Raw genomic sequence first — 14,601 nt, 5'->3', positions numbered from 1 at the left:
GCCATGAAGGATCCATCGGGTGCATCCTTTGCAGCCTGATGGATCCCGAGATGCATCGGGCGCCAATTCACACAAGATGGCTCTTACACGGCCGAGGAATAAACTTTTAAATGTAAAAGTTTTTGGTTTCAACTCGTTTTTACAAAAATAAAAGGGCCCTTGAAACAAATTATATTTAAAATAATAAGTTAAGTGACGTGACGTTACTTATGCTAGTTAGTTAGCCTGCCTTGCTAGCTGTTGCTAGGCGACAAGAGCGGCATTTGGTGACAAGGGTTAGGGCGGGAACAGCTGGCAACGTAAACATTAAATTCTCCATAGACCAGACCATCCCATTTCAGTTCGGCTTTAACGATCTATGATTGGAGCATCCTCTGTAGGCCGCCTCCTTCGAAGGCTGCAACCCGTGGATTGGGAGACAGCTATGGATTCATACATTAACAGAAACACACTCCAAAAAAAAGGCAGAAGAAAACAAACGTTGCCCCACACAGTAAATGTAGACTACTAGAAGTGTTATATTTCCTTCCCCATTCATATTATATGAAATACAGTGTGAACCTCCTCAGAGATACTTGCAAACGTAAAAAAAAATATTATATACAAGGTACCATAAACATGCCAGCACAAATACAGCAGCACAAGTTGAGAAAAAGTGCCATAAACACCCCTGAGTATTTAATCATCCAGGTGAATCTCAAGTGAGAACTCTCGGCTGTTTTCATTTTCCTCCTTTTTATGAGTACGTCTGATCGGTTGCAGTAATTCAGCAGAATCGATTTGTAACACAATATACACATACTGGAACAGAAAGACAGACGCTACGCCGCGTGCTCCAAGTGTACCTAAACCCTCTCTGACTGCTTCCCTGCGTTTAGTGTCTTTAGTGAGATCAATTAATCAATCCCAGCAGTTTTACAAGCCTTATCTCTAAAGTTGCCTCTGCCGTAAATGTCCGTGGATGGATGCTCGTGGAGGCAGAGGCGCTGTCCAAGGTACTGCATTCAGCCCCTCCCCGGTAGACATCACTGGGAGACACGTGATACGCTCTGTCTGTGGCTCCTGACAGTCGCTGGATAAGCTCAACAGGGAGACCAGATTGCACCTTCTCCTCCTCAAAGATATCTGGATTTTGGTACCGCGCTTCCAAACGACTCCATCCGGCGGTTTGATTCCCCCTCTAGTTGTGTTTTGTTTTCTAAAAGGTGCAAACTTGGCTGACGGAAGATTTAAGGTAATTTTTTCTACCACTGAGCCAGTTATGGGTTTATAGTGGAGTTAGAGTGAAAGTGGACCCATCTCTCTCTCTCTTCCTCTGTCTCTCTCGCTCGCTCGCTCTCTCTCTCTCTCTCTCTCTCGCTGATGCTGTGATTCACTTGAAAGCAGATCTTGATGTGAAGGTTTCGCCAGAGTGGATTTGAGGTACAGGCTTTCATAAAATTCGGACTGTCGTTGTTTTTACAGGAGCTCAGCGCGCAGTGTTTTGCATGAAATCGTATTTTCCTCCTGTGCCAACTATTTAAGGTCCCGTACGAGTAAAGTTGACGCGCAAAGGTAATAAAAACGCCTCATCTTGTTTTAGCAAGGATTTTTTATAGTTGTGAGCGACTGAAGAAATGCTGCAGATGGGCAGAAAATAACACTGTAATTATAGTGCGCTCTTTCCAGCTGTCGTCCAGGGGAAGATGTTAAGGTATGGGGCATGTTATTGATGAGAGGATATCCCGTTTTGGCACAATGGGACGTTAAATTCCGCTGAGGGTTAATCCATTTATTAGTTGAATCACTGTGATCATATAAATGTCTTAGTCGTGTTCAGCACATTTGCTGTTTATGTTGGGGATGTTCCGGTCTGTGTAAAGTGCGGTGCCGAAGTAAACCCGAGCTACATTCTTCCTCTTTGAAATGCAAACTAATTGCAGAGATTTTAAAGCAGGTCGCTGTGTTATTGTATCCTGGCATTTTACGCGTTTGGTGTTTTGAGGGAAAAGCAGAATCCGTCTCACAGTCCGAGTGAAAAATAGTGACGAGGCAGATATTCTGTAAAGCACATTTTGGGGTCTGACTGAGACCCAGCAGGCTGTCCGACTGGTTCGTCTTACACAAACCAACCATTGTGAATCAAATGACGCACTTTATCTCATGGTGGGGCTTCAAGAGAGAGCAGGCCAGTGATAGTATTAGCCGACTATATATATCGGAATGCTGCTGATAATGGTCTTTCACGGCTGCAGAAGTTGCAACGAGGTCAAACAAAAGTAGATTCCTGCAGAAATAACAGCTGTAAATCAGCCGTTTCCTTTTTCTTACTTTGGTGTGACTGAGAATGTGTGCAGGATTTTTTTGTAGACGTGCGTAAATCTGATTTATCGTGCAGGCTGTAGCCTAATAATAATGAATTAAATTATTCTTATAATTCTTATGTTGCATGAATCTGTTCACATTGTATTTTTTACACTGTTAGAGGACAGTGTTTTCGACATATTTGGCCACTGAGATGTAATGCGAGGATGCATGACTGTCCAGAGCTGCTGTGTGCTTCCTGGAAAGCCCTGATGGTATTAATGTAATGATACAGCCTGTGTTTATTGTAACAAAGGCCTTACTGGATATAAGTGCATGATTGGCTGTGCTTCTGCCTTAATCTCAGTATTAACTCTGACTTTTGATTAAAGCTCTGGCCAAAGTGGATTTGGAAATGGATCTGGAGAAAACGCTGATACTGTATTAAATTTGCTTTTCTTTTGCAGAGGGCTTTGGGACTGAGGACTGCCTTGACAGACAGACTGCTTCTTTTGCTGAGCTTATCAGCCAGCGTGGCTCCATATGGCTTTTTTTTCTCTCATTGCTACAGAGGATGCAGGGTGAAAAGCCCTGAGCAAGGCTCCCAGTTACCCGCCAAAGAATGTTGGCATGAACATGAAGATTAAAGCTGCCATTTCGACTCAAGTGAAACCGTGCACACTCTAACTGGCACCAGAAGGGACTGCTCCATAATTACATAAATTAGACGGAGTGTGCCCAATGGATATTTGAATCCCTGTCACTTTGCTCTAAATAGCCATGGCAGAGAGGACCTTTAAACAGTTCAAACTATTTTGGCGCCAACAGTGAGAGGTTTGGCCTGTGGCCTGGACAGTGTCAGGTAATGGTTTTTGCCCCAGGAAATAAGAGTTGGCCAGGCCTTTTGCTATGCAAATATATTATCACATTTAATCTTTTCTCTGACAATGCATCAGTTTGCACTTATATACCCACGTAGACAGTCAGTTATATGCCAGTCTACTAGCTTACAGTCACACCTATATATTTCTTGCTTTAGCAAAGGCTCCTTCAAATAAATTCAGCCCTAAAAGTCCCTATCCACCGACACACACCTTGTGATCCCACGATGGTTTTACAAAAGCCACATGGTGCCCATATCATATGGGTTGGGCTGCTCATTTGTTGCTCTCTAGAAATAGGCACTTGTCTAGAATTTACAGGTGCTGAGGGACAGTGGGCTAGATTTCCAGTGTGGAATGCATGCTGCGAAAGTGAAATGAGCTTTAATATGAAAACAAAGAGTTCCCACGGACTGCTAGTTTACTTCGATGATGAGGGATTCTGTGACTTTTTAGAACTTCTCATACTGAACGGTAAACTCAGCCTTCGTTTCTCGATCTTCTGTGCCGAGCCTGCGACCGTCGTGTCCGACACAGCGGTCAACGACAGCCAGTGGCACGCAGTCACGATAAGGAGAAACTTTAAGAACACAACCCTGACGGTGGACGGTGAGACGAAATGGGTGGAGGTGAAGTCGAAAAGACGGGATATGACTGTTTTCAGCCATTTGTTTGTTGGTGGAATACCACCGGAGTTACGATCTGTGGCGTTACGACTGACATCAGCTGTGGTCAAGGATCAGCTGCCTTTCAGTGGATGGATAACGGACATAAAGGTCAACAGCACGGAGTCTGAGATGATCAACGGTGACGGGGTCTTAAAGGACCTCTGCGGTACAGCCAACATGTGCTTAAATGGAGGAGTCTGCAGTTTAATTAACGACGAACCAACATGCGACTGCTCTCAGACGGGCTTCCAAGGAAAGGACTGCAGTGAAGGTAAGACATGTGGCTCGGTTGAGACCATACAGTTGGTATAACATGCCCTCAGTAGCCTTTACAGTCAGAAGCAATATGAACTGAATTAAACAAATTCAAAGACTCTATGTGATTACAATCAGTCCTAAATTAATGCATTCCCTTCCTCTATTTGGCTAAAGCCATACTATGTTTGCTCAGTCCTACGATGTGTGCCATTGATCTGTATACATTTGTTTGTAATGAACGATCTCCTGCAAGGCCTCATTAGCAAAACATGCAGGTGTTCTTCATCCCCAAAGGTGCCATCCATTCCTATCAAGCAGGTCCATGGGGATTGGTTGACCTATGAAACATCATCTCTAATGGCTCATCTCAAGTGCAAAAGCAGGAGTAAACATCTTCAAGTCAAATGATATCGTTGATACATGCAGAATAAAGAGCACCCATCAGATTTGTGTAGTTGGCAACAAAAGGGAAGCCAAATATTAGATGGGTGAGACACAGAATTATGGTCCAACATTACCATAAAATTGTCTTAAAACCAACAGGAGGATTTACCATGACTGAGCCCCATCCTCGCTCAGAGCTGTGGTCTGTATTCATTTAAAAATTCTGACTGATAAAAAAAAAAAAATCATCAGGAGAATAAAAGCGCTAGCAACCCAGCTAATCAATACACAAAGAGAACATGGGGTTCTTTGAGGTAGAGAGAATAGTGTCGCTCTGACTTTTTCCTTCTCATCGCCGGCGTTGTTTGTAATGAAAGCGTATCAGTATTCAGGGTATTCAGTGCAGAGCTTCCCACAGATTGGCAGGTTACTGCTGTGGCGGGGAGGAGCAGGTTTGTTGGTCAGCCCGAGTGTCGGTGGGGGAGGGGTGTGAGTGTGTATGTGTCGTTTTTTAAAATCTATTTTTAAGCATTGTTCGAAAACTGATGGAAATATAGGCTCATTTAAACATACAGGCTCCTGTAAATATAGGCCGTATCTAATTTACATTCCTTCTCAGGCTTGTGTATCTTTACTCAAGCAGATAAATCTTTTATTAACAATAAGCTCATTAGGCCAGCGTTGGATAACTTACTACTGCAGTACTAGATATTCCCATCTGATTGTCATTAGTCATTGAGGCAAATAGAAAATACTACTAATTAATGTGTCCTCCTACATACTGTGCAGGCTGTGGTTTGTTTTCTGCTGTATCCGGGTTTTGTTAATGGTGTTAATACAGCAGGGAGGATGCCAAGGGTCTTTACAGACCGTGTGCACTGACAGAATGAATAAAGGTTGCTGTAGTTCACTAACAGGCCTCGTTGCTGGGCAGCATTAAGTATTTGTTTATTTAGGCTGCATACTCGGTTATATTACCTTATACTGCATCAAAGTTACCTGAATAAAGCTACATTAACAGAGGTGGTGAATACACTTTTCCAAATGCCAACCTAACACAATTATTGTTCTCTTTCTTGCTCAGTCTTTTCTTTTACTGCATTATTGCCATTATTTATTGCACTGACTTGCTCTGTTCCCTTTTGGATACTTCTGAAAATTACATTACAGCAAATAGAAAACTTGTTGAATACACTTTGGCTGTTATTTTTGCCACTAGTGTATTCTAACGTGAAAGAGCCCACTTGGCACTTTTTCTTTGCTCTGAGGTGGAGAAAAGGTAGAGCTTGTGCCAGTGTAGAGGAGCGGAAAACTGGCAGCGGAAAACTCGACCTCTTTAGAAGAACTTGGGATGTAATTATGAGATGCATGCTCACTACTCACTATTTATGGCGGCCATCTTTTTCCGTGATGTGTAAGCTGATAACAGACCAGTCTCTGGAAAGCGGTGATACGACCAAAATGCAAAAGAAACCTGTTGTCTGTTGTTGTCTCCAACATTTGAACAATACATTATTATCAATATTTTATATCTTAGACACGTGATAGGCTCTGTTATATTTAATAAAGGCAGATCTTTTATTGAGGAAATGCTATCCGGGTAAATAAATTTCACCTTCAAAGATTGAATTATAAAATACATTACGTCTCAGTGTTCTGCCTTCTTACTTACTTATTAAAAACTCATTTCCAAAGTTCAACTCAATATTATTTGTCTGAGATGAGTTGGGCCGTAGCCGTCTGAGGTCAGAATGGCTTCATAGTAATTAAAGAGGAAGCAAATGAGCTTCATAAACTATAAACTGCTTTTTATGAGTCCACCTGTCACTCAAGAATACTGAAACATGGGCTGCGTTCGAAATGCCACACTATACTAGCAGTACATACTGATTTGGCCAAAATGTAGTGTGCAGTATGCAAACAAAAGAACAATTTACAGTATTCCAAAAATACCCAGATGTCGTTCTGATGTACTGGAAAAAATCTCCAGTATACATCGGATCAGTCTACTTCGCCTACTGTATCCCTCAATGCAAAGCGCTGGAAGGTCACAATGGCAGTTGAAATGGCAGACAGCAGCAGAAGAGCAGAAGGGTGCCTGTTGTTGTATACGGCAAAATTAATGTGAACAGCTCCGTACTACATACTACCACTGAACACAGTATGCAGTATGTAGTGTAAAGTATCTGATTTCAAACTCAGCGACAGTTACAACCATAGATATAAAACATGTAGTATAAAAACGTGGACGACATTACAGCTCCCTAAAAGTGAAGCCAAACCCTCTCTATCGCCCCCTGCTGACTGGCTGCAGTGTAGCTCTTAAAGCCCGCCTCCTCCATGTTAACAGATGGGACATGAGTCAAACTTTAAAATCAAAATACACATCAAAAACATTTTTCTCGATAAGGTTTCTGTCATTATAGTTAGTTCTTATCATGCTGATTTATGTCCAAGTGTTCATTTTTCTGACAAGTTTATTTTTAATTAGTTATTTGATGCTGTAAAAATGATGATTGACAGCTCTGTTGACAAATCCGGCTCCTGCAGCCAATCTGTTCCGGATTAAGAGAGTAGAGGACAAACGGCGAGAGGAGACGTTACAAAAACAATCACTACAGTCATTGAAGTTTCCGTATCTGTGAACGTTAACCTCAGACCAACACAGAGAAGCTGTTCTGCTGTTAAACACGCTGACGTGTGCAATCTTTGCTGTTTTTTTCTGTAAGTTAAGTGTGTGTTTTGGTTAGCGGAAGTGGCCACGGCGGCTCCACCTGCCCATCTCTGCTGCGCAACTCTGGCACCAAATGACGTCATCAATACAAAGTTTTTTGGGCTTCAATGAGAGCAGATGGAGACGCGTTGTCCTTCTATATATACATATGTCATTGGTTACAACACACAAATTCAAATGGTTTGATTATGACACGTTAATTTACCTGCAAAATCCTTAAAAAGTTATTATAATTCAGATTATATTATTATTTGAACACAGAAAGTTAATAAATACAAAGCAGAATTGAAACAATGACTTCAGTGGTTGAAGCAGATTAGAAGCTGTTGATCTCTATAGCACATTTAAAGTGTTTTATGTTCATGGGTGGCTCTAAATTAAGAAACACTTTGAGACTAGTTTGTACTTTCTTACGTCATTTCCTGCATGCGTGAGTTGGTTTAATTTTTCAAGAAATGGTGGGGGACGATGATAATATTTTCACACCAGGGTGCCTTCTGATGTTAATAGTTTTATGGCCGTGAAAGACCTAATTGGTTATGTTATTGCCGTGTTAAGATGAATGGTGTGAAAGATATCGTCCTTGTGCTGCATGAAGGATGAGCGGTTATTGTTTAAAGAGGCTCGTGTAATGAATAGAGCGTGGTGATGCTGACAAGATCCATTAAAGTCATGAGGATGAAAGCTGCTGTATGATAACCAAAAAACACAGTCTAATAACTCCCCTTGTAGTGTTTCTGCACTACATGCATGTGCATATATCAGGGTGGCGATTCTCTCGCTGAGTGACCTTAAGTTTGATTGTGTTCACTCGTTGTTACGGGCACATTACTGAACCTGTCCTGTGATTTAGTGACATTAATACAACACATAGATTCATATTATATTCCTCATTTAAAAAGTGCTGCATTATCTTTCATCTCTAGTCACTTTTTGCAGATGAAGTTTCACAACAGTATCACAGACCTTATAATATATTGTAGAGACGAAAAAAGGAGTACTAGTATTTTTGAGGCAGCATCTTACACTCATTCCAATGTCAGGCCTGAATTATCACTTCAAAAGACGGAGGATAAATTGCAGGTCGCTAAACTGAAGTCATTACAGCCACAAGATCACCCAACAGAGAGACGAACTGGTGATACGTCAGTAGAGACGTCTGCTGCTGTCAGCCCAGACAGCCACAAAGCACAGTGTGGGACTGAACCTCTCTCTCAGACGTGCTCCCGCTCTGCTCGATGGAAATACCCAAAATATACAAGCAGCTCGAGTTACATTGTTCTCTCACACAGTCGACCCGCTGCCTTTGTTCTGGAGGATAACCTTGAATTAAAAACCTTTTGATGTTTCAGAAAGCAGTGTTTGTTGTCATAGAGGATCTTTTCTAGACATAAGTACGACTTTATCAGTTGGGATGGTGAATAGGCTTTGGGTGGGGATAATCAGAGAGCTGTTAATATGATTTTATGACAATTTTTCAACTGCAAATGGAAACTTTGTCAACATCGGTTTATCTCGTAAGATAAAGTTTTATGTTCGCTTGTAAATAACGAAGTACTAAGTCTTGATTTGTATTTTAATCACACACAGAGCAACATTAACATTTATCCGGCTTTTAACAGCCTTAATCTAGTGCTGTGTTGCTTACCACTCAGTGACTTTAATCACAATATTTGCTCTTCTTGCAGCTCTACTTTTTGGCTTCACACATTTGTTAAGGGAAACGTTTTCACGTTCTCTTTGTTGTAGGTGAGAACAGCTGCCCGGGGGCTGAACAGTGAAACTAAAACAATAAACTGCAGGCTGTAAAACCAAAACTATGAGCTGAAAGATGCTAAAAAGCCCCGTAGAGCTAAGGCAGAGTTGGGTGATTATTATCAGTTGGTTTGTTGGTATGCATACAAAATAGTGTTCGCAAACAATCCGATTCTTTTGAACGGCTCTTTAGTGCGAACGACGGGAACCGAGTCGTACTTTTTATAGTTCAAATTTCACTGCCTGCTCTGCTGTTCTAGGTCACATGCATGAGATCATGTCACCACAACATAGTGCAGACTCTGAGCAACATTATAACCCTCCACTATAAAAAAGATGTGTCTGAACACTCACGTTTCTGAGTGCACCTGAACGCAGCATGACTCAGTGCATCCCCCCGAAACACGGCAGTGAGAGAGACTTGCCGGTGATCCCTGACGGACTCTTTTACAAGTCAAGTTTGTTGGTTTTTTTCTTGACATCTCTGTAGTTATACAGAGTTGTATCATAAAGAACGGTGAGCCGGCTGTCCAAAAGGAACGGAGCCATAATTCCCAACACTAATACAAAAAGAGATGTCATTTGGGGCGTTGGTTTAGCTCAGTGGGCAGAGCAGGCGCCCCAGACACAGAGGCTACAGCCCTCGACGCAGTGGCCACAGGCTCGACTCCCACCCACCTTTGCTGCATGTCATCCCTCACTCTCTTCACCCCACATTTCCTGTCTCTCTCGTCAGCTGTTCGATAAATAAAATGCCCAAAAAATTATCTTAAAAAAAAGTAATTTGATCCGTTGTTAATAGGAAAACACAAAGGAAATGCAGAATGCAGAGGTGTAAAACACAAGGGGCTCCTGAAATTGCCAAAATATGCTCTGATGAATACAGAATGGAGACAATCAGTTCAAATAGAAAATGTGAATGTTTGGCTGGTGTATGTCACGATTCTGATTGTGTTAAAAAAAAAGAAAATAGAAATGGAAAAACACCAAACAGCATAACTGCTCAGTTAGTTCTTGACATATGCCATGTGTTTGAGCTAAACCACTGAGAGACTTGCTGAACTCTAACTTTACATCTTTTGTCAGCCGTGTTTGACACCAGACCATATAACACACGGTATTACTGCCCGCAATGACCAAGGCCTCGTAGCTCTTTACGGCTCATTTCAGCATGGCACTAACATCGCAAGACGTAGAGATTCAATTCCCAGTGGAGCCATCCGTGCTGAAATTGTATGAACTCATGCTACCTTAAGTCACTTTGGATGAAAGCACCGACCAAATTGTACCTTTGCCAGCTAATTTACTATTCGAGCAAGAACAGACTTTTATATTCTTCCATCTCGGGGTAATGTGGTAATGCTGCGTGCTTTCTCACCATCCTGAGCTGCACGATGGAGGCAAGCAAAAACTGCACGTGTCCCTGCATGGGAATTGTTATCAGACCGTTCATTTAAAATAGTGATTAAAGCCAGTGCCCTAGTTTGCTCATATAAAAGGTCGTATCCCAAGCACAAGCAGAAATCACATTTAATTATAATCAAACTAGAAACATCTAAAAAAACAGATCCGTCCTCTCGTAAGTTTCCCTAAAGCCCATACATTGAATTAAGTCCAAAGTACATTGAAGTTGAAAATGTACCTGTCCATTAAATAATTTAAAAGCTGTTGTATCACTTTGATCAGATGAAAGGATTACAGGATTAGCCACCAGACCTGTCAACACTCCCCTGTCCGACCACAAGCTTGCACAAAGCATAACCTCACACGCACACACACACACACAGACGCACGAAAATCCCTTTGATCGGTTAAAACAATTATTTAAATGCACTGTTGTATGAACAGGAAGTTCCCAGAATCTGTCCTCTTGTTTCTCATTAGGGAAATAACATAGCTGCATTGCATAGCTCCATATTTTATCCTGATAAAATGGAATGATGTTGTTTATTCCGTCGCACATTACCTTAACATACTAAATCAGTCCTGGCAGGAAAGTAGGGCAGACCTCTGCAAACACTGTACAGCATTATTTTATTATTTACCCTGTACATGATGCAATTCAAAGGAATTCAGTAAATGTCTGTGAATGCATTCCACTTAAATGTTGTGATCTTAGTTGAGAGAAAAGCTTGTGAAGCTGTTTGTTAAGAAATAGTTGGAAATCCCTGAAACGCACGTCACTCGTTGAAGCGCAGCCAGCCAGACAACTTAAGCCACTCGATTCAGCTGCTAATGCATGATGACAGGGTACCAAGAGTGACTGGAGCATACAGTAAGTGAAATTGTGTCACACCTGTTTTCACACTTGAGTCATAATCATCAGCTGGTTTGGTTATGTGAATAATTTTATTCAGTGGACACAACAACATCATGACAGATTTGTGCTTCACTGCTATATTAGGGAAGGAAATTAGGGCGGCATATATAAGAGCTGGAGTTTGCACAGGCCTTGTTCCTTGACTCACTGCAGACTGGATTCAAATTGAGGATGTCTTCCTACAGTTAATAGATTGAACCTGATTTTCCAATGTCAGAATGTTTGTGTACAACTGAAGAAAAACTCAAGGTTATAATTTCTTTTTAAAATAATTTGCTTAAAAGTTACTTTGCTCGAGGCAACAACAGCCTGTTATTCAACCCTCAACTAAAAAACACTTATTGTAGCAGTTATCAGACAAGTGAGTTTTACACGGACTTGCAATGTTAAAACATTTTCTAATTATGTTTCATAACCTTATTCATTTGTTTGTCACTAACTTAAGTGTTTTTACGTTCAGTTACAATTGTCTCAATTTGGTGCACAATTTTCATGTCAGTCAGTCCCTCCAGGACGTCGTGGGCATTTTCTGTAATTGTTGAGGCCCAAAATGCGTCATTTTGCAGCATCTTATTTAAAAATATGCACGTTGTGATGTTTTGAGTCTGGCGACAATAAAGCCATCTGTTGGCTGAGTGAGCTGTTGGTCGATTTCAGTATCAGGATTCCAAATACAATGTATAAAAACTGAATGACGCTGAAGTCAGACTTTTAAGCAATACTTTAAACATCAAAGATGTGAGTTTGGTGACGTACATGACTTCACACACGCGGGGAAATAGAAAGATTGGTTGAATTCGTGGAAAAGTTGCGACGATTTGTTGAATGCGCCTGCATTCATGGGACAATTCACGTGACACATAATGACATTTGTAACCCCTTGATTACATTAGAGGTGGTGTTTAACATCTTTTACAGCAATGACACACCTCCTATAACGCCTCTTGATGTTTGGAGGAGGAGACGTGAAGCTTCATAAAGCAAAATGAATACTTAGACTAAACTGAGAGGTATTTTGCACAGCCTACACTTCATCAGCCAGGAAGTACTCTTAGATTTGTTGGGCCTTTGGGGCTGTGAAACAAGCTCTAAAGACAAAGACAACAAGTTATCAGAAGCTGACATGGTGTACCAGTTTGCAAACAGTTGCTTTGTTTGGAGCGTGTTTCTGCTGGTGAAACTATTACCTCCCTTTGAACTCTGTTTTGGTCTCCACCAACTGCCTGGGGAAATACCTTTCTCTTTAGCTTCTTAATTAACACTGTTCACCACAAAGTTGTTAACTTTGTCTGCTCACAGTTGGATGTGGAGGAGGTGGAATATAGTGGAGTTGTTTCAGTTTAAACAGCTGGCTGCATTGCCTGGTAATAAAAGACGATGCGAGCAATGAAAAAGAACTCAAATAGTACATCTGAAAATCATAAAGGCCAAAACAATGAGCTGAAACATTGTGAAAGGCTCTGCCAAGGATAGGGGATAGGAGATAATTCTCTGAGAGTCTTTGTCAAAGCCTGTATGAAGGGGTTGACGCCAACCATTGGTCTGTGCACTCAAGATCGCCATCTTGGATTTTAGGATTCAGAAGGGATTCTATTTGGACACAGGAATTAAAAGTATTGCTATGTCTCTATCCTTGTTGAAAGGTCGCTATGGCAACAACTTGTCAATCAGACTGCCACAACCTAAAGCATACTATATCCCGCTTTATAGTCTGTTTCACTCTAGAATATGATGATAAGTCATAATATAAACATAACACCATATTACCGAGGACTCAGAGGCCGTAAACAAATGAGAAAAATGTTTACTGAGGGAGCTAATCGATGTAGAAGAAGGCTGATTGTCTCATGCGAGGCTACGTCCACTTCTTATGAACAGTCTGTACACAAGAAACTCCATTCACAAAGCCCTTTGATTCAGTATTATGATAAAAATCAACACTCTTAAAATAACATTCTGGCTTTGGTGATAGTGAAAGAAAGATTGCTTGTAGTGTTAAACAATATAAAAGATGTGATCTCTTTGGCACTATGGCAATCATTTGGCTACCCTGCCTACTGCAGCACCGGTGTAAGTATCCCAGCAGCTGTGCGGTGGAAAATGTTGGTCTGCTCAGCATCCGATCTCTCTGTATTTGTTTCTGTATGAGGAGGCAAATCAGTGTGAAATTTCTGTTTGGTTGATGTTCTGGCTTTATGCCTGCAGTCGGTAATGTGTGCCAAGTTGCATCCCCAAGGACAATTCAACTTAACACACTGAAAGCTACGACGGAGCGGAACAGTGGACAGGGTTATACTGGGTGGCTGAACAACTGATCTGAAAAGAACCTGATGGAAAAGTATTTAAAAGGGGACGGTTAGGCAGGTGTTTTTAAGAGTGGTATTTGTAGAAGCTGCGTTTTGGGGAATTGGATAAACTTTGAATAAACGTGAACATTAATTCTTGCACACATGTATCGAGAACAGCGCGTAGGAAATTACATGATGTCGCTTCCTCTCTTAGCACTGTAAACGTACCGTCAATTCAATGAATATAATAAGTAGCCTGTATTAGACATCTCAAAGGCAACACTATAATTTTTAGATGATGTGAATGGCTCCATGTGAAGGACATGTATTCAGCTGCTGTTATACGTCCGCACATATGAATTAAACCGCTTTGAGAAACTCTCTAAAGGAAGCTAAACTCTAATTTGAACGAGCGGCCCCTTTCAGGCATGTCTGTCATTGTATGAGCACAAACCATGTGACCTCACTGTATCTCTGAAAGTGTCATCCTGTCTGCGAGCCTCCTGCAGCTTCACTCAGACAAAAGCAGATTAATAGTATACTGCTGTCTCTGAGTCCAAAGACAGATATTGGGATCAAAAGATTAGAGGGATTTTCCCGGCGGATTTTTGCCTTGTTTAAATACAACTGCTACTGACTGTCAAAGGGTGTTTGTGAAATTCTTTGACACCAAACTCCTCCTTTAAAGGGATTCGTCCCACAGCAAAAATAAACACATCCATGCAGCACTCACGCACACACTCGTATCAAACTGGGCTTTACAGTGTTTCCTATTGAGGCCTGCTTAGCTGTCATGTGCAGGTTAGAGTACATCATGAGATGCATAATCCACAGATGCTGCTTCCTCCTCTCCACCGCTATGATGTGATGTCATGTATGGCACCAGAATTTGTGCAAATCTTTCCTCTTCGTTCCCCTTTCCTAGATGAGGCCCTTATTCATACCTAGGTTTTGTGCGGTAGAATGTCTCACTCTGCATAATTGCTGCGTGTTTTCTATGAAATCTGAACGCATTGATCTCACCTACATA

At 41.4% G+C, this 14,601-nt stretch overlaps 1 protein-coding gene across 14 annotated transcripts in view; it reads left to right on the top strand.

Annotated features, from left to right (window-relative positions):
* The first annotated feature begins 1,388 nt into the window (after positions 1 to 1,388).
* LOC138588539 (neurexin-1a) overlaps positions 1,389 to 14,601 on the top strand; it is a 301,786-nt gene continuing 288,573 nt past the window's right edge. For all 14 annotated transcript variants that reach the window (XM_069658720.1, XM_069658714.1, XM_069658708.1 and 11 more), the window contains exons 1-2: positions 1,389 to 1,422; positions 2,751 to 4,103. In XM_069658720.1, the coding sequence (XP_069514821.1) occupies positions 3,392 to 4,103 (712 nt within the window). In that variant the 5' untranslated portion in view covers positions 1,389 to 1,422; positions 2,751 to 3,391. The remainder of the gene's footprint in view (positions 1,423 to 2,750; positions 4,104 to 14,601) is intronic.

Source organism: Semicossyphus pulcher, unplaced genomic scaffold (assembly GCF_022749685.1).
Source record: "Semicossyphus pulcher isolate SPU_LCO1_2020_fin unplaced genomic scaffold, fSemPul1.0.p SCAF_12, whole genome shotgun sequence".
Taxonomy (NCBI): Eukaryota; Metazoa; Chordata; class Actinopteri; order Labriformes; family Labridae; genus Semicossyphus; species Semicossyphus pulcher.
The sequence above is the reverse complement of the archived record's forward strand: the minus strand, read 5'-3'. Positions and strand labels throughout refer to the sequence as shown.